The following is a 24061-nucleotide window of genomic DNA, read 5'->3' on the forward strand; positions in this document are numbered from 1 at the left end:
TGGCCAGTGTAGGCCGTCATTGTAAATAAGAATTTGTTCTTAACTGACTTGCCTTGTTAAATAAAAGTTCAATTAAAAAAAATATGTTTAAGTGTAAATTACACCCATCTCCTATGACCTAACAGGCACCATCCCAATTCTAACACCAATGTAGCAAATTCAGTGGGTAGCCCAAACTGGGACTCAAACCCAGGTCCACCTTAAATGTTACACCAAGAGTCCAAACCTCTTGACGAGGTCGTTATGTATTGGACTTGAGACTTCAAACTACGAAATCTTTCAATACTGATAACTTAAAGTCTTGTAACTTGAAGTCATAATCTTAGTTTTCTCATAACTCATGAACAGTTTCAGTAGCTACATACTTTCAATATATAAAAAAGAGACAATTCACCTTAAATGAATAGTTACAGTAACTATTATTTTATTGTTCTTTTTAAGTCCAGACAATGAGAGTCCAGTTTCACCCCTCCCTCTCAACATGTCCTATTCATTACAGTATGAACAAAGCACTGAACAATATACAGCCAAACACTGCTGCATCATCAACCACAGCGGTCATCAAACCCCAACCAATCTTACAGTAAGGAATGAGACTGCAGGACTGACCAGTACTGAACCTACTGAATGACTGAGATTCCTTTAGCCAGTTAAGGTTTTTCTCCCTAAAACCTTAACCACCCTTTACGATGGAAAAATTCCAGAAACCTTCCCCCAAATTCCCAGAAATTCTAGTTTGAGTATTTCTGGAAAAATCAGGTAATTTATTGAAAGATTTCGTAATTTTACAACTACAGTAAACTGCCCTACATAGACTTCCCCTTGAGATGACTGGCTTGAGGCAACTAATGAACATGTTAGGCTTATCTAGAGAAAGTACAGTATGCAAACATTATACAGTCTCTGACATAAAGGGATTTCACTCATGACTGAATGAATGTTTATTATTGTTTACCACAAAGGCAGTTGAGTTCATATGAAGCTGATAGGAAGCCTGAATGTATGACGTTGACTCATTGCAATGTATGGATGGAGTTTTTTTTTTTACCATACAGGCCTATACCATTCATTTCCAATGTCATGCATGTTAGAGGATGTAGTAATAGCAACCATTTCCATGGCAATCATTTTCTTAGCAACCGTTTCCTTCGAAATAACAAATAAGTTCAAGGCATTCATGCATTTGGCAACTCTTTCGATGATTTGTTGCATGAGGGGAAACTGAGAAAAAGCACTTTGTGGTGGATGTTTTGTTGATATAGTCACAATGTATATAGAAGAAGCATAGCTTCTGGTCCAGGGAGCTACCTGAGCCTTGCGTTAGCAAGCCACACGTAACTCTGTGGACCACAGCTGGTAGAAGAATGGCTAGCATCACTCAGTCACACTGAACATGGATTCGCAGAGCAATCAAAAACACAGAATTTTCAGTGGTACATGATCGTAATAAACATCTACTGTTGAACCAGTGGTGGGTCATCAGGATGAAATATATTAATCACAAACATAAAAACAAAAACAACAACACCAATTGATAATGCATCCCGTATACAGTATAACTCTGATCACACTCATGTTATTGATAAAAAAATAAAAAACAATGTTGCAATAATAGTAGGACAAATGTATGAGCTTCGGATGGTTATTCTCAGATATTGATTTCGATAGTTTATTTTTTTTTCTCTTGTGCTTTGCACCAGTTTATACACAATGATACACGATAATAGCATCACTGTTTTAGACGCTAGGCAGGTTGTGTTATATGTAATAAAATAGAAAGAACGATTGAAGATTCAGACAGACGTTATAATGTATTACTGCAGAACTGTTAACACTGCGACTCACACTGAGACGTTGATTAATAAAGATATGAAAACATAGAAAACAGTTAAGACATGAACAAGATGGCAGCATTCTTTACAAAGCACCAGCATTTATAGTCTACCACTGAAGTCTTAACAACAGTCAAAACAAACCACTTTTTGTGCTCCATGTACTCTTTCATTGGATATTCCAACCATAGCAATAGAATCCTAAGAACAGGACAAAAAGAATGGCAAATACCCATTCTAGAATTCTATTTATGATTCCAAACTCAGTTTATTCATGGTTCCTCCAATTGGACACTTTAACAACATTGGACACATGACGGTCACAGGACAGTTGTCCTGACAACCAAACCAAATGCACCACTGTTACACATTGTTTATATGATGTTAGAAACTGCAGGTCTGATATGTTTTAAAGCTCATTTCCACAGTTATTCAATACATTCAACTTTACAAACACACATGGACATGTGCTAAAAATGCAGGCATCACTCCGGCTAAGAAGTTTATCATGTTTTGTCAGTAAACTCTTTCAGATACATGCAAACACTTGCAAACTGGTCTCCCATTAATTTAGAGAATGTTATGAGTTGGAAATAAGCATGTTTTTTTGGGAGATAAAATCAATGTTTCTGGGAACAATGATGTTACATCGTTAATAGTAGGCTATATGTACTTGTGAGATGGCAAAACCATAAACATTATTGCATATATTATATTAGCATGACATAAATTCCTCTTTTGTCTGATGATGTTTGATAATAAAACTCTGATATATGCCAAGGACCTTGAGTAGAGATTTGATTTGACTCTGGAAGGGGAGGGTATGTTTCACCTTGAAAAAAAAAAATGTATTCAAAAGTACTAAAAAAAAGCCACCGAAATGTAATTGAAATATAAAGACAATTTAGTAAACTTGTAGACTTATCCTTCACAACTATATCACCTGCTTAGCTTATGCTTTATATGTGGAACGCAAACGTTGTATCGATGATCCATAAATGTCCCACGTCAAATGAAACACACACTTCCAAGCTACTGCACCTTTATGAAGGAACAAGAAAGGCCCTTATCACAATATATTTGACAGTTACTTACAGACGTTGTGCACTACCTCAGCACTCACACCTCACCCAGTTAGAGTCATTGTGAAAGACAAGTGTAACTGTCTACATATAAGGCATATTGAAAAAGTTGAACAACTTCCTTTTGACGCTCCTCCTTCAAAGACATTGTAGGTATGATTTAAGAGATATTCCAGATGTCATTCTTCGTCCTTTATACACATTTCTTATTGTGGTTTTTTTTTTCTCTCCACAAACAAAGCCCTATTCCTCGAGGTGGGGAAATGATCCTTTGGCCTTCAGGGTGAAACCAAAGATTGTGGGAACCAAAGTCATAATAGGCGTCAACCTCGTCTCCTTCACTGGACTGGGCAGTGTAGACAGAGAAAGATGCAGTACATTCAGAGGGCCAGCAGGCACAACATGGCCACCAGGAGCAGAGAGGCCAGGCTGAGGGACTGGGTGACCATGACGGCTCCACCTGGATGGAGATAGATAGAGACACAAAGACACAATGGTGACGTTTCGATTAGGATTTAATTGCATTTAATTACAGTTTTACAGACACAAAGCCAATATTGTGATGTTTCAATGATGTGCGAGTACATTTGTACAGAGATACAAAGCATGTTGGAGATGTTTTAGAGACATTGTGGGGAGACATTTGTCACAAAGTGCCTTACAGTGACTTTACAGCAAATGGTAAAAAGAGAACATACTGCAATCTATGCTCCTATGTGGTTTAGTGGAGACAGCGTTTCAACCACTTTGTGAAGGTCTAATGATTAATGATATCATCCTATGTACCACTCTGACAGGCCTCTCTCTGAGTGTGTGTGTGTGTGTGTGTGTGCGTGTGCGTGCGTGCGAGTGCGTGCGTGTGTGTGTGTGCGTGCGTGTGTGTGTGTGTGTGTGTGTGTGTGTGTGTGTGTGTGTGTGTGTGTGTGTGTGTGTGTGTGTGTGTGCGTGTGTCTGTGTGTGTGTATGCGTGTGTGAGTGTGACATGGTGTGACAGGTTCTCAATAAACCAGAGATTGGATTTGAAAGATGTCTGACAATAGACAGTTTTTTCCTAGTGGCAAAATATGAGTGCCAGATCGATGACATGTAAATTACTGGCTGATGCTTGAGGCTGACACTACATTTATTTTCTAAGGGAATTTTCTCTCTGCTCAATCCACAAATCCTACATTCATAAAGGCTTGTTTTTATTTCAATACCATTAAATCAAAATAGCAGGATTATTTCCCTGTCCTGTCTGTCATAAAATAGCAGGATTATTTCCCTGTCCTGTCTGTCATAAAATAGCAGGATTATTTCCCTGTCCTGTCTGTCATAAAATAGCAGGATTATTTCCCTGTCCTGTCTGTCATAAAATAGCAGGATTATTTCCCTGTCCTGTCTGTCATAAAATAGCAGGATTATTTCCCTGTCCTGTCTGTCATAAAATAGCAGGATTATTTCCCTGTCCTGTCTGTCATAAAATAGCAGGATTATTTCCCTGTCCTGTCTGTCATAAAATAGCAGGATTATTTCCCTGTCCTGTCTGTCATAAAATAGCAGGATTATTTCCCTGTCCTGTCTGTCATAAAATAGCAGGATTATTTCCCTGTCCTGTCTGTCATAAAATAGCAGGATTATTTCCCTGTCCTGTCTGTCATAAAATAGCAGGATTATTTCCCTGTCCTGTCTGTCATAAAATAGCAGGATTATTTCCGTTTTAAAGATGGCCATCCAGACCCAGAGTCATTTGTCACTGTCAACCAGGGGGCCTATAGACAGGGGCTGTCACTGATGTTGTCATAGCTTATATTACTGTAGTAGACGCATAAGATGGGTGGAGGGTCTTTGGTGGAGTCTACAGTCATATAAGATGGGTGGAGGGTCTTTAGTGGAGTCTACAGTCATAAAAGATGGGTGGAGGGTCTTTGGTGGAGTCTACAGTCATAAAAGATGGATGGAGGGTCTTTAGTGGAGTCTACAGTCATAAAAGATGGGTGGAGGGTCTTTGGTGGAGTCTACAGTCATAAAAGATGGATGGAGGGTCTTTAGTGGAGTCTACAGTCATATAAAATGGGTGGAGGGTCTTTAGTGGAGTCTACAGTCATATGAAATGGGTGGAGGGGTTTTGATTGATGTTTACCTGAGATGCGTACTTGGGCCACAGCCCCATCTCCTCCCTCGCTATGGGCCCTGACCTCCACTACGCAGTCCCCGTCCCTGGGCATGGGCAGGTCTATGGATCGCTTCCTTGTGGTATACAGTAGACCTGTGGAGAGGCCAGCCTTCCTGTACAAGACCTATATGGAGACCAACAGATAGAGAGAGACAGAGACAGAGACAGAGACAGAGACAGAGACAGAGACAGACAGACAGACAGACAGACAGACAGACAGACAGACAGACAGACAGACAGACAGAGACAGACAGACAGACAGACAGACAGACAGACAGACAGACAGACAGACAGACAGACAGACAGACAGACAGACAGAGACAGACAGAGACAGACAGACAGACAGACAGACAGACAGACAGACAGACAGACAGACAGACAGACAGACAGACAGACACACAGACAGACAGACAGACAGACAGACAGACAGACAGACAGACAGACAGACAGACAGACAGACAGACAGACAGACAGACAGACAGACAGACAGACAGACAGACAGACAGACAGACAGACAGACAGACAGACAGACAGACAGACAGACAGACAGACAGACAGACAGACAGCATTATAGATCTGTTCATATGGTCATTCTAAGGAGTTGTGACTACAAGGAAGGTAGTTGAGTAAACTGTATGTTATGTTCAGTAAGATGTACTTTTTAGCTCAGTTGTGTATTGAATGCTGCGGCATTAAGAAACCTGTCACGTCAAATCTATGTACAGTATGTGACGAATGCTCAACAGAGACACATCAGTTATGGCTAAAGTACAGACGTTCAGCATGAAATGCACTTCAAGCTCCCGTGTATTTGGTAAAACAGCACACACCTTGTATCCATCTATTGTTGATTCGTTGGCCAAGGGTTCGACATGTTCCCAGGCGATGTTTACTGACGTTCCTTTTAGCTTTTTACTGATTATTTTAGGAGGCCGGCTTGGGGCTGGAGGAAAGCAGAAGTCAAATAGTTCTACAGAGTAAAGATCATGTGACAATCAGAAACTCAGAATTCGTTTCATACCGTCATACCGTTTCTGTACCACATCGGGGTATACGGTTTTACCGGAAGTCCCCCAAAAATACATATATTATTATTCTTCTAGTTATAAGGCGTAACTCGCACCCCTGCAGCCCCGCGAGGCAGCTGTGCCCCAAACCTCAAAAACTGAAACACAAATAATAATGTGTATTGTTTTAAACAGTATTGAAAATCATAACTTCAGTATTTTGAAACACCCCGGTATCAACGGTATATATCGCCTCTCAGAGGGATGCTGAAGATTACTGAGCCGAGGGACAGTTTCCCAGACATAGATAAAGCCTAGTCCTCCACTAAGGCACGCTTTGCAATAGAGAAACTCCATTGATAATGTTTTTGAGTCCAAGACTAGGCTTCGTCTGTGTCCAGTGAACCGGCCCTGAGAGCGATGTACATACGGGCTTTTTTGGTGTAGATCTGGAAGTGATGGCTGGGGGGTCCGTATCCGGCTGCATTGTAGGCCCTGACCTCTATGAGGTAGGGGGAGTTTGGCCTCATGTTCTCCAACCTTGTCTGGTTCTCTCTGCTGGACACCACCACTCTCTGACTGGATGCCTCTCTGTCCTCCACTTTCATCCAGTACCGCACCTTGGCAGGAGGGGGAGAGGGGGTGAAGGGGAGAAGAGGAGAGAGGAGGGGAGAGTGAGAGGGGGAGGAGAGAGAGGAAGACAGGGGGGAGAGGGGGTGAAGGGGAGAAGGTGAGAAGAGGAGAGAGGAGGGGAGGGTGAGAGGGGGAGGAGAGAGAGGAAGAGAGGGGGAGAGGGGGTGAAGGGGAGAAGACGAGGGGAGGGTGAGAGGAGGAAGGAGAGAGAGGAAGAGAGGGGGAGAGGAGGAGAGGGGGAGAGGAGGAGAGAGGGGGAGGAGAGAGAGTAAGAGATGGGGAGAGGAGGGAGAGGGGGAGAAGAGGAGAGAGGGGGAGGAGAGAGAATAAGAGATGGGGGAGAGGAGGGAGAGGGGAGAGAAGAGGAGAGAGGGGCGAGAGGAGGAGGTGATGGTGAGAGGGGCGAGAGGGGGAGAGGAGGAGAGAGGGGGAAGAGGGTCACAGAAAGTCAATATACTGTGTACACTATTACAGGGCCTAAAATATGTCCTGGTAAGATAATAATGCTCAAGAAAATGTCCCTATCATGTACCTCACCATGCAAATACAATGGAGAACTCCAGCGACATAACTAAGACTTAGTCGAGTGTTTTGAGGTCTCTGGATTGATGCATACAGGCTTCTTCTCCTCTCTAATATACAGTCATGTTACTCCTCCTAGACACAGTAGTACTGACCTGGTATCCTTCAACGGTGTGCTGGATGACAGGGAGCCACCACACAATGGCCTCAGTGGCAGACAACGCCCTGGCCTCCACACTGGCAGGGGCTTCGGATGGCACTGGTGGCACACACAGAGATATCATTTAAGACAATATGAGACAGAGAGAGAGACAGCGAGAGACTTTTGTCAACTTTTGTTTATTATCTATTAGACACATGTAAACACATGTTTCCCTTGCAGAGTAAAGCCCCTGTCTAAGTATTCCCTCCACATACCCACCTACAGTAACTGTAGATTGTTTATGAATGTAATCTGGCCTTTATTTCATGTTGGTACCCAGTCTGACCCTGCCTATGCAGTCCTCTCTCAGTCTTGGTAAGGAGGCATCTGTTAATAAGAGGCATTGATCATTGCCTAGAACAAGCTCAGCGACAGAAACATCTTTCCCCATATTCTTTCTGTGGTCCAACACTTTCCTCTGAGTTATGACCCATGACACACTCTCAGTGTATCTGCTCCAGGAGAGAGAGAGAGAGAGAGAGAGAGAGAGAGAGAGAGAGAGAGAGAGAGAGTCATCCTGCAAGAAACCTGGTATAGAGGAGACGGACCCACTGGTTGACCTCTAGGTTACAGAGAGCTGGTAGTCCCATCCACCAAACTACCAGGTGTGACACAGGGAAGGGACTGAGGGGGAATGCTAATTTGGTATAGAGCAGACCTAACTCACTCCATTAAATGAATCAAAACAGGAACATTTTACATTTGGCTAGAAATTCAAAAGGAAATGATCTTAAACAGAGAAAAATGTCCTCCTGTGTGCTACCTATATCCCCCCGTTGAAGACAGCTTCTCCATCCTAGAGGGGGAAATCAATCATTTCCAGGCCCAGGGACATGTACTAGTCTGTGGCGACCTAAATGCCAGAACCGGACAAGAACCTGACACCCTCAGCACACAGGGGGACAAACACCTGCCTGCAGGTGACAGCATTCCCTCCCCCATATGCCCCCCTAGAAACAACAATTACAGGTCACAACTCCTGCAGCTCTGTCGCACGCTGGGTATGTACATAGTCAATGGTAGGCTTTGAGGGGACTCCTATGGTCAGAGACAGAGAGAGAGAGACACAGACAGTCAGAGAGCGAGAGCGGGAGGGAGAGAGAGAGACAGACAGACAGACAGACAGACAGACAGACAGACAGACAGACAGACAGACAGACAGACAGACAGACAGACAGACGGACGGACAGACGGACAGACGGACAGACAGACAGACGGACAGACAGAGAGCTGTCGACACGTCATCAGGCTCGGCTCAAACCTAACACTTCTACCCTCTTTTACACTCCCAAACAGCGTTACCACGGCAACTGAGCATCTCTCCATAACCCCGGATTGCCCATGGTTATCTTGATTGTCTGTCAGCTGAAGTTAATAAGTGGGCTGAATGCTTGACATCCCTGGGGGCGAATTATCAGCTTTCTGGTTCATGCTGCTACAGAGATCATGATAATCCCACTCTGATGAGGGATGGAGGAGGGAGGGAGGTGAGGGAGGGAGAGTAGGAGGGAGATGAGGGTAGGAGGGAGGTGAGTGTAGGAGGGAGGTGAGGGTGGGAGGGAGGGAGGTGAGGGTGGGAGGGAGGGAGGGGTTTCTGAAGAGACCCCCGTCTCTCTATGCTGCGGACAGAGTACAATGATCTGTGGTCCGTTTTTCTGTTTTCCCACGTATAATTAAGGTTGGGCTTTCCATGAGGAGTAAGCTGATCCTAGATCTGTGCTTACCGTCTTGTGCAGAGTAGATAACAGCCGTGAGACTATAGGGTCCTTCTCCTTTAATGTTGAAAGCCTTGACTTTGACCTGGAACTCTGTGGAGGCGGGGATGGATGAGTCTTTGTGGACATAGTGTTTAGCCTCGGGGTCTGCCACAGTCACCTTCATCCATTCATAGACATCGTGGGGCTTGAAGGCGATGATGTAGCCAAAGTTGCGGCCGTAGTAGTACTGCGGCTGCACCGGCTGGAGGTAGAGGGAACGGGAAAGAGAGTTGAGCCATTAACAATAAGAGAACGATCCACACAGGACCTTGTTGTCTATCGACAGGCGGTGTCACCTCTTGATGGTCCGTCCTTGCTGACAGAGTTATGCCAAGTGACAAGAAAATGTCCAGGATCAAAATAAGGAGTTATAATCTCTCTTAAACTGGTTTATATAATATATAATATTATTCTAGTTATCATGATGACTGTGTCTCTAAGAGACTGTTTATTCCAAAGTTATGACAACCTTATTATAAGACCAGCCTCTCCCCTGCCTCACTTCCTTGATTTATTAAACCAGCCTATCCAGCCTCTCCCCTGCCTCACTTCCTTGATTTATTAGACCAGCCTATCCAGCCTCATCTCCTAGCTTGGCTCAGGCCCCATCAAACCAAATGTCCTGCATGATGTACATGCATCAGGCACTGCTAACACACACACACACACACACACACCTGACCTTTAAACACAAGCCTCATCACATCAACCAACTGCTGTAGGATTCATGCTGCCATACAAAAGCACTTGTGGTTGACAGTCATTCTTTCAAGCCGTACTGTTATGGACGTGCTGTGGTCTGACATCTATTCTCTCCTCTTCTTCCAGGAACATAGCTTCCTCTAGGAACGGGTGGCATGTAGCCTAGCGCTTAAGATCATTGGGCCAGTAACCGCAAGATCGCTGGTTCAAATCCCTAGGTGAAAAATCTGTCAATGGGCCCTTGGGCAAGGTACTCAACTCTAATGGCTCTGGATAAGAGCATCTGCTAAAATGTAAAAATAGCTAACATAGCTATTCAGCACTGCCTTGCAAGAAGGGCATAGCAACAAACAAAAACATGCATCTTGCACATGCTGCAGTTTAATTTAAATTTAAATCAAACGTCTGTTCTTGCTTGTTTCCATTGGCTGGCTGCTGTCAGATCAGATTTAGGAGAAAAGCTGAGTTTGTGGCCACAGTCCACTGGCAGAGACAGAAATAAAGATGGCATCTTGGCTAGATGATCCTAGACCTACCGTCCAAGTGATGGTCAGCTCCTTGCTGGTCCCGCCACCACCGCCAATGTCTGAGGGCGCCACCACGGGAACTACAACGAGACATGAGATGCCAAGCTCTGAATTCACATTCACAGGCCAGTATTCACAAAGCACATCTGAGTGTTGAGCTAGGATAGTTGACCACAGAGTGCTGATCTAGGATCAGGTCCGGCCTGTCGATATAATCATATTCATTACGATCAAAAAAAGGTCAAACTGATCCTAGTGCTACTCTGAGACTCTTTGTGAACACTGGCCATTGTCCACACAGCACAATGCCAAACAACATATACTGTAACCTTCAGTTGGCACTAGTACTGATGCAGCATCAGCTTTATAAAATAACATCAATGTCTCTAGTGCTGCCAGTTTCAACACCTTAAATGGTCCTATGGGACCGATGTCCCACTGGCTTTCCATCTTCTAATCTCATCTGTCATGGTTTAGTCAAATGTGTTCTGTCATCTCATCTGTCATGGTTTAGTAAGATGTGTTCTGTCATCTCATCTGCTATGGTTTAGTAAGATGTGTTCTGTCATCTCATCTGTCATGGTTTAGTAAGATGTGTTCTGTCATCTCATCTGTCATGGTTTAGTCAAATGTGTTCTGTCATCTCATCTGTCATGGTTTAGTAAGATATGTTCTGTCATGGTTTAGTAAGATGTATTCTGTCATCTCATCTGCCATGGTTTAGTAAGATGTGTTCTGTCATGGTTTAGTAAGATGTGTTCTGTCATCTCATCTGCTATGGTTTAGTAAGATGTGTTCTGTCATCTCATCTGTCATGGTTTAGTAAGATGTGTTCTGTCATCTCATCTGTCATGGTTTAATAAGATGTGTGCTGTCATCTCATCTGTCATGGTTTAGTAAGATATGTTCTGTCATGGTTTAGTAAGATGTATTCTGTCATCTCATCTGTCATGGTTTAGTAAGATGTGTTCTGTCATGGTTTAGTAAGATGTGTTCTGTCATCTCATCTGTCATGGTTTAATAAGATGTGTGCTGTCATCTCATCTGTCATGGTTTAGTAAGATATGTTCTGTCATGGTTTAGTAAGATGTATTCTGTCATCTCATCTGTCATGGTTTAGTAAGATGTGTTCTGTCATCTCATCTGCTATGGTTTAGTAAGATGTGTTCTGTCATCTCATCTGTCATGGTTTAGTAAGATGTATTCTGCTATCTCATCTGTCATGGTTTAGTAAGATGTGTTCTGTCATCTCATCTGTCATGGTTTAGTAAGATGTATTCTGTCATCTCATCTGCCATGGTTTAGTAAGATGTGTTCTGTCATGGTTTAGTAAGATGTGTTCTGTCATCACATCTGTCATGGTTTAGTAAGATGTGTTCTGTCATCACATCTGTCATGGTTTAGTAAGATGTGTTCCGTCATCACATCTGTCATGGTTTAGTAAGATGTGTTCTGTCATCACATCTGTCATGGTTTAGTAAGATGTGTTCTGTCATCACATCTGTCATGGTTTAGTAAGATGTGTTCTGTCATCTCATCTGTCATGGTTTAGTAAGATGTGTTCTGTCATCACATCTGTCATGGTTTAGTAAGATGTGTTCTGTCATCACATCTGTCATGGTTTAGTAAGATGTGTTCTGTCATCTCATCTGTCATGGTTTAGTAAGATGTGTTCTGTCATCTCATCTGTCATGGTTTAGTAAGATGTGTTCTGTCATCTCATCTGTCATGGTTTAGTAAGATGTGTTCTGTCATCACATCTGTCATGGTTTAGTAAGATGTGTTCTGTCATCACATCTGTCATGGTTTAGTAGAGTGGTGTAAAGTACTTAAATAAAAATACTTGAAAGTACTACTGAAGCAGTTTTTTGTCTGGTTTGCTTATTATAAGGAATTAGAAATGATTTATATTTTACATTTACTTTTGATACTTAAGTATATTTAAAACTAAATACTTTTAGACTTTTACTCAAGTAGGATTTTACTGGGTGACTTTCACTTTTACTTGAGTCATTTTCTATTAATTAAGGTATCTTTACTTTTACTCAAGTATGACAATTGGGTACATTTTCAACCACTGGTTTAGTAAGATGTGTTCAAGCAAATATTATTGTTTTTAGAATTGTTACTTTAGGCCTACATTTTCAAATGTTAAACTAAAAACCATATCTCCTGTGTTAGTCTGCTGAGCTATAGCCTAGGCATTAGCTGGGGTAGCGAAGACTTCAGGATGCCATGATGGTTCAGCAGCAGCTCCGTTACCCTTACCAGCCTCCAACGTGGTGACTTTGGGAGAGGGGCTGCTGGGGTCTCCTGTCCCCAGGGTGTTGGTGGCTATCACCCTAAACTCATACTCTGTCCAGGGAAACAGGTCCACCACTGTGGCTGTCTCTGCATTGCCTTCCACATCCGGAGGGGCTACAAAGACAGAGATACAGTGCATTCAGACCTCTTGCCTTTTTCCACATTTTGTTAAGTTACAGCCTTATTCTGAAATAGATTTTTTTTTTTTAAATCCTCATCAATCTACATATAATACCCCATAATGACAGAGTAAAAACAGGTTAAGTAATTTTTGCAAATGTTTTGAAAATACCTTATTTATATACCTTATTTACATAAGTATTCATACCCTTTGCTATGAGACTTAAAGATGGCGCCGAAGAACATGGCTGACGTTTTACATTCTCCCAACCAACTGAGCAATTTTGTTATTTTTTTGCGTTTTGTGTAACTTCTTTTTTTACTTATTGTGTACATGATGCTGCTGCTACCATCTCCTATGACCGAAAATAACTTCTGGAAAAGCGATTACTCACCGCGGACTGGAAGAAACGTTTTCCTTTAACGAGTCCGACGAGAAGGATATCCTGCTGTCACTGGAACAGGCCCAGATCCACGCATTTTGCGTGAAGAAAATATGGTGGAAAAGGGGACGCAGATCGGGGATCCTTCTGAGAAGCCGGAGGCTTCTTGCTAATGTGCAATCGTTAGAAAATAAAATTGATGACCTACTATTAAGATTATCCTATCAAAACTAACATCTTATGTTTCACCGAGACGTGGCTGAACAGAGAAACAGACAATATAGAGCTGGCGGGATTTTCCATGCACCGGCAGAAGGAAGACGCTACCTCTGGTAAGACGAGGGGTGGGGGGGGGTGTCTTTTTGTCAATAACAGCTGGTGCGCGATGTCTAATATTAAAGAAGTCTCGTGGTATAGCTCGCCTGAGGTAGAGTACCTTATGATAAGCTGTAGACGACACTATCTACCAAGAGAGATCTCATGTATCATCGACCGCTCTCAAACAACTCTATAAAGCCATAAGCAAAGAAGAAAATGCCAACCCAGAAGCGGCGCTCCTAGTTGCCGGGGACATGTGCAACAAGGGAAAAGAAAATCCTAGACCACCTTTACTCCACACACAGAGATGCATACAAAGCTCTCCCCCGCCATCCATTCAGCAAATCTGATCACAATTCTGTCCTCCTGATTCCTGCTTACAAGCAAAAACTAAAGCAGGAAGTACCAGTGATTAGCTCAATACGGAAGTGGTCAGATGACACGGATGCTACACCACAGGACTGTTTTGCTAGCACAGACTGGAAAATGTTCCGGGATTCATCCAATGGCGTTGAGGAATATACCACCTCAGTCATCGGCTTCATCAATAAGTGCATCGATGACGTCGTCCCCACATTGACTGTACGTACATATCCCAACCAGAAGTTATGCATTACAGGCAACATCCACATCAAGCTAAAGGCTAGAGCTGTCGATTTCATGGAGCGGGAGATTAATCCGGACGATTATAAAAAATCCTGCTATGCCCTCAGACGAACCATCAAATAAGCAAAGTGTTAATACAGGATTAAGATTGAATCATACCATACCGGCTCTGACGCTCGTTGGATGTGGCGAGGCTTGAAAACTATTACAGACAACAAAGGGAAACCCAGACGTGAGCTGCCCAGTGACGCGAGCCTACCAGAAGAGGTAAATGCCTTTTATGCTAAATGCCTTTTATGCTCGCTTCGAGGCAAGCAACACTGAAGCATGCACGAGAGCACCATTGGTAGCCGATGTGAACAAAACCTTTAAACAGGTCAACATTCACAAAGCTGCTGGGCCAGACGGATTACCAGGACGTGTACTCAAAGCATGCGCGGACCAACTGTCAAGTGTCTTCACTGACATTTTCAACCTCTCCCTGACCAAGTATGTACTACCTACATGTTTCAAGCAGACCACCATAGTCCCTGTGTCCAAGGAAGCGAAGGCGACCTGCCTAAATGATTACTGCCCCGTGGCACTCACGTCGGTAGCCATGAAGTGCTTTGAAAGGCTGGTCATGGCTCACATCAACAGCATCCTCCTGGACACCCTAGACCCACTCCAATTCGCATACCGCCCCAACGGATCCACAGATGACGCAATCTCAATCTCACTCCACACTGCCCTTTCCCACCTTGACAAAAGGAACACCTATGTGAGAATGCTATTCATTGACTACAGCTCAGCGTTCCACACCATAGTGCCCTCAAAGCTCATCACTAAGCCAAGGACCCTGGGACTAAACAAATCCCTCTGCAACTGGATCCTGGACTTCCTGATGGGCCCCCAGAATCTCAAAAGGTTCTACAGCTGCACCATCGAGAGCATCCTGACCGGTTGCATCACCGCCTGGTATGGAAACTGCTCGGCATCTGACCGTCAGGGTAGTGCGAACGGCCCAGTACATCACTCGGGCCAAGCTTCCTGCCATCCAGGACCTATATAATAGGCGGTGTCAGAGGAAAGCCCATAACATTTTCAGAGACTCCAGTCACCCAAGTTATGAACTGTTTTCTCTGCTACCGCACGGCAAGCGGTACCGGAGCGTCAAGTCTAGGACCAAAAGGCTCCTCAACAGCTTCTACCCCTAAGCCATTAGACTGCTGAACAACTCATAAAAATCACCACCGGACAATTTACATTGACAATTTACATTCTTCTTGAACTGCACTGTTGGTTAAGGGCTTGTAAGTAAGCATTTCACGGTAAAGTCTACACTGTTTCCATTGATCGTTCTTGTTTCTACAACTTGATTGGAGTCCACCTGTGGTAAATTCAATTGATTGGACATTATTTGGAAAGGCACACACCTGCCTATATAAGGTCCCACAGTGGGCAATGCATATCGGATCAAAAACCAAGCCATTAGATTGAAGGAGTTGTCCGTAGAGCTCCGAGACAGGATTGTGTCGAGGTACAGATCTGGGGAAGGGTACCAAAATATTTCTGCAGCATTGAAGGTCCCCAAGAACACAGTGGCCTCCATCATTCTTAAATAGAAGAAGATTGGAACCACCAAGACTCTTCCTAAAGTGACTGTCAAGCGTCACGTCTGGAGGAAACCTGGGACCATACCTACGGTAAAGCATGGTGGTGGCAGCAACATGCTGTGGGGATGTTTATCAGTGGCAGGGACTGGGAGACTAACATTACCAAAAATGCTTAAAAAACGTTGAATTGCTTTGAATTATGGGTTATTGTGTGCAGATTGTAAGGAAATGCACTACACAGAAACCCATAGTATCACCTCAGAGAAGTATCAGAGAAATCAGCATAACATTGTGTGTTAAAACGCTGCCAGCACGTGGACGTCTTTTTCATACAAGTTGGATTACATCGGTGCTACAGTACAGCGCCTAAAGACTAACGCACAGAACTTTGTTTTGCATTCTGTGTAAAAGCTGACCTAGGACTTGGTGCCTGTGAGGAACTGATGTGTGGTTTCAGTCTCTGCACGGTTTGCTTCTTTTGGAGATTCACCATGTGTCTATCTATGTACCTAGCTCTTAGTCAGAGCTGGCACTGCTGTTCCACGCTCCGGTTTATGACCAGTCGTTGGTGTTCATGGGGTTTATTTGATGTATTTTGTTGGACAGACAGAAAAGCTTGGAGAGGAGACACTGGTATGGTTTCTTAAAGGGGCGGCACATACTGCAAGATCAGACCTACACATTTAGGGTATTTATTTGACCAGTCTACAATATGGATGGTGGTATTTATTTAACTCACATGTGGTGGCATCTCTCCAGTCTTCCTGAGAGAACCAGTCCCGGCATTGGACGGTGTATTTAGAGATGGGGCTGTGGTTGTCTGCTCCACTGCTCCAGATCAGACGGACACTCTTGTTCCTGATCTCCTCCACACGTACCCCACCTGGAGGCCCAGGGGGACCTGGGAGGGGGGGAGAGGGGGAACGGAGGTGGGAGGAGGGGGAACGGAGGGGGAACGAGGGGAAAAGGGGGAGCGGAGGGGGAACGGAGGGGGAGGAGGGGGTTGAGAGTGATGGGTGATAATTGTTACAAAAATACACAGCAAATAGGCATACACACGTCGCATAATCCAAAACAAAACCAACAAGATTAACCAATGTTTCAATATCCTGCTCGTGGAAAAAGACTTGGCAAGATGTCTTGCCTGTTAAGACTACAATAATGAATCTGTTTGATGCATAATAACAGCACTTCAAAACCAGGCTGTAAAACAGCACATCAAAGACAGCACATCAAAACCAGGCTGTAAAGCAGCACATCAAAAACAGCACATCAAAACCAGGCTGTAAAACAGCACATCAAAACCAGGCTGTAAAACAGCACATCAAAACCAGGCTGTAAAACAGCACATCAAAAACAGCACATCAAAACCAGGCTGTAAAACAGCACATCAAAACCAGGCTGTAAAACAGCACATCAAAACCAGGCTGTAAAACAGTAAATCAAAAACAGCACATCAAAACCAGGCTGTAAAACAGCACATCAAAACCAGGCTGTAAAACAGCACATCAAAAACAGCACAGCAAAACCAGGCTGTAAAACAGCACAACAAAACCAGGCATTTCCACTGAAGTTACACTTTTACCAGATCATTCAGTCTTAGATTGGTGGATTAACACATTACTTAGGGTATTGACATATCAACCAAGCCTAAAAGCCAGGGAGAGAGATTTTTAATCTACTGTTTTTCTTGGTAGTTTTGCCCTTCCTGGAGGAGAGAGAGAGGACTAGACAGACTGTCTAATAGAAAACCCAGACTGTTGGGGTGAGTCACTCCCTCTGACAATCTCCTTCTCTCTCAACCCACAGCTTTAGCCTCAGACGGCCCCAGAAATCAAGCAGGATTTGCTCTTTCATGTTTGCCACAGAATCCACCCAGAGAACTAAGGTGATTAGACTGTAGACTGCCAGAGAACGAGAGATATGTGTGTGTGTGTGTGTGTGTGTGTGTGTGTGTGTGTGTGTGTGTGTGTGTGTGTGTGTGTGTGTGTGTGTGTGTGTGTGTGTGTGTGAAGAAGCCCGGAGTTGTTTTACTGGAACATATTAGTGACATCTTTCACACAAATGAGTCAATTTTCATGCTTTTTGTATTGTTGTGTGGAAGCGGACTGGTGAATAGAGCAAGCTCTGAATCCGTCTCGGTGTAGGCCAGGGTCTGTGCAGTGGGACAAGCTCCAGAGACAGACTAGTTTATTATGAATGCCAAATGGGAGAAAAGTATAATATAACAGTCAAATACAAAATTCTAAGCCACTGCGTTTTTCTGTTTTTCCCCCATTGAAAGACAACAATATGTTGCTGTAATACGCAGACATATTCAGATACAGCTCGTATTATTATCATAGAGCTATAATAAGATAATAATAATGAGATGGTGGTAGTAAAATACAGGTGCTGTGAGCTGTTTCTCTGGTGTAATCTAAATCTACTTCCTGGTTGTCAGAATTGATAAATGGTCATCTTTCATCTCCTTCCTGTCTGTGTGTTGACACTCCATTTAAGCAAGCCAGGGTCTCTGTCTTGTTTTGATTTGACTGTACTCTGGGATCGTCGGCGTAGCCTGAGCCCATTTACCTGCCCATCTGTCAGCCCCTGCTTCAAAAGAACCACCACGAGGGCACGATGAGGATCACCGCATACAGACTCTATGTTCCAAATGGGACCCTATTCCCTTTATAGTGCACTACTTTTAACCAGGACTCTGGTCAAAGGTAGTGCACTATATAGGGAATAGGGTGCCATTTGGGACACAGCCCGGATCACTGCTTTCTCTGCTAGAGCTCTTAGCCTCATTCTGAAGAGACCTTTTCCACTGAGAGAAAGGTTATATTTAGGAGTCTATGGAAGTAGTGTAGGGGCTGTAAGACAAGGCTTCACTCAGCAGGTATAGTGGAGGTGAAAACATGAATCATCATGGCGGCATTACGGAGTACAGTATGACAGACATCACCTTGGAAACGTACTGTAGGAGTTTAGTTCACACATGTTAGCTTCAAGGGACATAGAATGCCAAACCGAAATGACTAAAAAGAGACAGTTCTCTGGCTACCAAAGAACACAAACACCGGAGAATTACACTCTCAAGCTCTTTGAGGAGGCGACATAAAAAACCTTTCCGGGAGACCTTTTTCAGATATCTACAGCAGTGTGTTTAAAAATGCCATGATGTGAGACTGTAACATGTGCCTCCTCCTCAGTGGTTGACCAGGCTCCAGGACAGAAGACATTTACTCCTACAGTGGAATTTCCACCACTGTGACGGAGCCACGGAGCTGACAGATCAGCCAGTAAAGCAGCCACGGTCTGGTTACTCTGGATAGACTTATAACCCCTTACACCCACACACCCACACGCATGCACACACACACACACACTTCATACAATTATTTGTGCCCAATAAAGTAGTAAAAATACCATTTTTGCAGGCTATTTTATGACACCCCCTCTGTGAGAGTTTAGTAAGAGTTTAGTTTGAAGGTGCTGCTGTGTCCTTCAGAGGGCAGCTCATCTTACCTTAATATGGGAAGCAGAAATGAGATGTCTGATTAATAAACCAATAGACGAAGCAGAAATTAGATGTCTGATTAATAAACCAATAGACGAAGCAGAAATGAGATGTCTGATTAATAAACCAATAGACGACGAAGCAGAAATGAGATGTCTGATTAATAAACCACTATATGGAGCAGAAATGAGACAAAACACAGGGTGGACTGAGAGTGTGAAAATGTGCATCAATCATCTCCTACTCTCTGTCTAGCCCTCACCCACCTCCCACCCAACTCTAGTTGTGTATGTGTGTATGTATGTGTGTGTGTGTGTGTGTGCGTGCGTGCGCGTGGGTCTGTGTGTGTGTGTGTGTGCGTGCGCGTCTGTGTGTGTGTGTGTGCGCGTCTGTCTGTGTGTGTGTGTGTGTGTGTGGGCGCGTCTGTCTGTGTGTGTGTGTGTGTGTGCGCGTCTGTCTGTGTGTGTGTGTGTGTGTGTGTGTGTGGGCGCTGTCTGTCTGTGTGTGTGTGTGTGTGTCTGTGTGTGTGTGTGTGGGTGCGTGTGTGTGTGTGTGTGTGTGGGTGTGTGTGTGTGTGTGTGTGTGTGGGCGCGTGTGTGTGTGTGTGTGTGTGTGTGTGTGTGTGTGTGTGTGTGTGTGTGTGTGTGTGTGTGTGTGTGTGTGTGTGTGTGTGCGTGTGTGTGTGCGTGTGACGTACCTCTGACGACCAGGTCAGCGGATGCGGAGACGTTGTCTACGGGGGTCTGGGCGGTGCAGGTGTAACGTCCAGAGTGATTCAGCTGGGTGTTCTTGATGATCAGCTCTCCACTGGACCCACCATTCTGAACAGGACAGTACAATCTTCAATTAGTACAACCATTTCAGTTAGTGCAAGCCAAGGTTTGTATTTCATTTTACTTCATGAATTGACTGAATTTAAATGAATTGTTGCAAACACCTACTCTTCCACAACACTCTTTATGTCAAATCAAATCCCATTTTATAGGTCACATACACATGGTTAGCAGATGTTATTGTAAGTGTAGCACGGTGTCACACGGTCTATTGGTACAATCTATAGGTTTTTGATAATAGTAACACTATGGCCATTGGAAACAGTAGCATGAACTCCTGCTATGACAGCTGTGCCCCCTGCACTTTTAATTAGCCCGCTAGCGTGGGAGCTACTATACCAAGACTGCAACTTCCTGAGTCCTGAGGGCTAGCATGGGAGCTACTATACCAAGACTGCAGCTTCCTGAGTCCTGAGGGCTAGCATGGGAGCTACTATACCAAGACTGCAACTTCCCGAGTCCTGAGGGCTAGCATGGGAGCTACTATACCAAGACTGCAACTTCCTGAGTCCTGAGGGCTAGCATGGGAGCTACTATACCAAGACTGCAACTTCCTGAGTCCTGAGGGCTAGCATGGGAGCTACTATACCAAGACTGCAACTTCCTGAGTCCTGAGGGCTAGCATGGGAGCTACTATACCAAGACTGCAACTTCCTGAGTCCTGAGGGCTAGCATGGGAGCTACTATACCAAGACGGCAGCTTCCTGAGTCCTGAGGGCTAGCATGGGAGCTACTATACCAAGACTGCAACTTCCTGAGTCCTGAGGGCTAGCATGGGAGCTACTATGCCAAGACTGCAGCTTCCTGAGTCTTGAGGACTACCATGGGAGCTACTATACCAAGACTGCAGCTTCCTGAGTCCTGAGGGCTAGCGTGGGAGCTACTATACCAAGACTGCAACTTCCTGAGTCCTGAGGAGAAGCATGGGAGCTACTATACCAAGACTGCAACTTCCTGAGTCCTGAGGACTAGCATGGGAGCTACTATACCAAGACTGCAACTTCCTGAGTCCTGAGGGATATAGTCTTGTTTGCCAGACTCATGGTACTACATATAGGAGGAATACAGCGATCTGAACATCCAGATCAGGAGAACTACAGGGAGCCTTTACCGTGGGGCCGTCAACCCTCCTGCCCTTCGTTTGAAGAATATAACATAGAGGATCTGTAGTATTATCAATGGGAAGAATTCATAGACAGAATATTTGACAACAGTAGCCTGCAGAATATCTGCAGTAGCCTTTCGCTGTTTGTTAGTGCTAGGGAATTGTCATGGTCCTCACGATTCAATATTATCACTGTCACTTAGATGCCAATATGTATTGCGATTCTCACAATGAAATATGTATTGCAATTCAATACTACAATTTTATTCAGATTTGATGTTCCAAACATATTGCTCACTATACTGTATGTCAGCTGCAGAGAGAGAAGAGAGAGCATGAGAAAACAAGTTTTGATCAGTCATGTAAATAAAAGTGCTGAAAACATGTTGGCTCACTATTGGAAAAGAAGATGGAGACAAGATATAGATGAAAAAATACCAGTGTTTTGGAGCATGTATAGCCGACTAGCGCTAACTAACTCTACCTCCAATAGAAAAATACAAAATAATGCATATATTTACTTAATTGAACCTTTATTTAAATATGGAATCCGCATTAGGGGAAATAGCAGCCCTGTTCACCTCAGAGCCTTTGTTTTGTTGACAAAACGGTGGAGAGCGGTGTGGTAAAAATAGTTGCAGTACATATTCCAGTGTTCTATCGCTCGTGAAATGATGTCTAAGGGAGAAAAGTGTGTTGGTTATTTGCGTCAAGTTCTTTGTTGTTGCAATATCCCAAACAGACGTGGCAGTTTCAGCATTTCAGCACTACGGATTCCAGCTTTAAGTCAGTAAGGAACTCATTCTTATTTACAATGACAGCCATTATTTTCCCAGGTATGAAATTCTCCCATTGAGATTATAATAGAAGCATTATATTAACTCACTTACTCTAATGAGTTCTACTCTTCTGATGCTACATAAATAACATCAACTGGAGAACGTGGCAATTTTATGAGAGGGGATAATAAGCTTTGTACACAGCTATGCAAGGTCATCAATCAGAACCGTTATAGAGAGTGGTGCATGCCTCCAGTCTGTGGAATGACAGATGTTGAATGCTGTCTGCTGGTTAATGCTGAGACTGTTCTGGCAGAGAGTGGGTCACGTTATTCATAATGTACGAGAAAGGAAACTGCAGTTAAACTGATATAGTATACAGGGCGTCAGCAGTCCATGGGTCTTTTAGTAACTGACGCTAAATGGGTATCAGGGAGTTATAGTGGTATTATAAGTAGTACAGCATTACACCAAAGGAATATTTCAGCCATACCCAGGATTTGAACCGTCAACACTAAGATTTCTGGCCTGTTTTTTTAATCTCTTACCGGGTTGCGTTCGTAGTGGGACCCGTCCCGGTCGAAGTCGATGGAGCGGCCGTCCATGGTCCAGACGAACGTGATGTCCAGCGTTGAGTCATGTGATGCGGCACACTGCATGCTGGCGCTCTCGCCAGCCGTCACGTCCGCGTTGGACGGAGCCAAGGTGATCTTAGTGGCCTCTGGTGAGAAAAAGGGCTGGTCAGCCTTAACAGCAACGTGTGTTCTTGCCGATTATTTAACCAGGCAAGTCAGTTAAGAACAAATTCTTATTTTCAATGACGGCCTAGGAACAGTGGGTTAACTGCCTGTTCAGGGGTAGAATGACAGATTTGTAACCTTGTCAGCTCAGGGGTTTGAACTTGCAACCTTCAGGTCACTAGTCCAACGCTCTAACCACTAGGCCACCCTGCTGCCCCGATTAGAAGAACAATGTGCAAAAATCAGCATTTAATGTACCGTGATAAAGAATTCTCCACTAATACCAGCCTGGTCTTTCAGACCTAAAACATCGGGAAATATTTGTCGTTTGTATAGCGTGAGAACAGTGGAGGCTACTGAGGGATGAACGGCTCATAATAATGGCCGGAACGGAGTAAATGGAATGGCATCAAACACCTGGAAACCATGTATTTGATGTGTTTGGTGTATTTGATACCATTCCACTAATTCCACTCCAGTCATTAAGGTGCCACCAACATCCTATGAGTGAGAGAGTCTGTGTAAGAATGCACTGATGTGAACAAGAGGTGGAGCAGTGGGCAGTGGCAGTGATCATATCTGACCAGTAGGGGGGGTTGAAGGGTAAGGTATTGATCACAACAGGGGCTCTGTCCACAGTTCATTTAGTTCAAAATTGTACATCCTATAAAAAAAAACCTTGTCAGATCTCATCTGAGGTGTTGGCTATGAGGGGTGAGTAATAGAGTGATAGCATGTATCACTACTGGCTCCCTAGGACCCCGCCCCCTGAAGCCCAGCCCCCTGAGACCAAGCCCCCTGAAGCCCAGCCCCCTGAGACCCTGCCCCCTGAGACCATGCCCCCAAAGCCCCGCCCCTGAGACCCTGCCCCCTAGAACCCGCCCCCTGGGACTCCATAACTCAGTCTCATAAGACTGATGAAGGTCAGATAGGCGTTCTGTGTGCGAGCGATGGTAGTGATGATGGTGAAGTGGCGCTAGCCTCAAGGCGACTCAGTAACAATGTTTCCCAGTTTGAATCCCAGAGATGAACCAGCAGCCAGAGGGTTACTGGCTTCAATATGCCATGTGCTACCTACTGCCATTGTGCCCTTGAGCAAGGCTCTTAACCCTCATCACTGGTCCCCTGAGGTCCATAAACTCAGTCAGAGGAGGCTGACGGGCTGGAGGTCAGATGGGTGTTTCTATGTGTGAATAATGAGTTTATGAGTCTGGTTCAGAGAAGAGCAGGGCAGCTACCCTGTGGTGGGTCTGTGTGTGTTGTGTCCGTGTGTGTGTGTGTGTGTGTGTGTGTAGTGTCTGTGTGTGTCCGTGTGTGTGTGTAGTGTCTGTGTGTGTGCATTTCGCTACACTCG

The 24061-nt window shown here is 44.3% G+C and overlaps 1 protein-coding gene across 2 annotated transcripts in view; it reads right to left on the minus strand.

Moving 5' to 3' along the window:
• Nucleotides 1-400: 400 nt before the first annotated feature.
• Nucleotides 401-24061, minus strand: part of LOC112238097 (contactin-1a-like) — a 153729-nt gene continuing 130068 nt past the window's right edge. For both annotated transcript variants that reach the window (XM_042301774.1, XM_042301775.1), the window contains exons 14-24: nucleotides 22516-22688; nucleotides 19948-20071; nucleotides 16485-16646; nucleotides 12688-12837; nucleotides 10429-10499; nucleotides 9158-9392; nucleotides 7387-7490; nucleotides 6507-6696; nucleotides 5900-6012; nucleotides 5037-5193; nucleotides 401-3374 (exon numbers count right to left, since the gene is read on the minus strand). In XM_042301774.1, coding sequence (XP_042157708.1) covers nucleotides 3295-3374; nucleotides 5037-5193; nucleotides 5900-6012; nucleotides 6507-6696; nucleotides 7387-7490; nucleotides 9158-9392; nucleotides 10429-10499; nucleotides 12688-12837; nucleotides 16485-16646; nucleotides 19948-20071; nucleotides 22516-22688 — 1559 coding nt within the window. In that variant the 3' untranslated portion in view covers nucleotides 401-3294. The remainder of the gene's footprint in view (nucleotides 3375-5036; nucleotides 5194-5899; nucleotides 6013-6506; nucleotides 6697-7386; nucleotides 7491-9157; nucleotides 9393-10428; nucleotides 10500-12687; nucleotides 12838-16484; nucleotides 16647-19947; nucleotides 20072-22515; nucleotides 22689-24061) is intronic.

This window comes from Oncorhynchus tshawytscha, linkage group LG19 (genome assembly GCF_018296145.1).
Source record: "Oncorhynchus tshawytscha isolate Ot180627B linkage group LG19, Otsh_v2.0, whole genome shotgun sequence".
In the NCBI taxonomy this organism is placed as follows: Eukaryota; Metazoa; Chordata; class Actinopteri; order Salmoniformes; family Salmonidae; genus Oncorhynchus; species Oncorhynchus tshawytscha.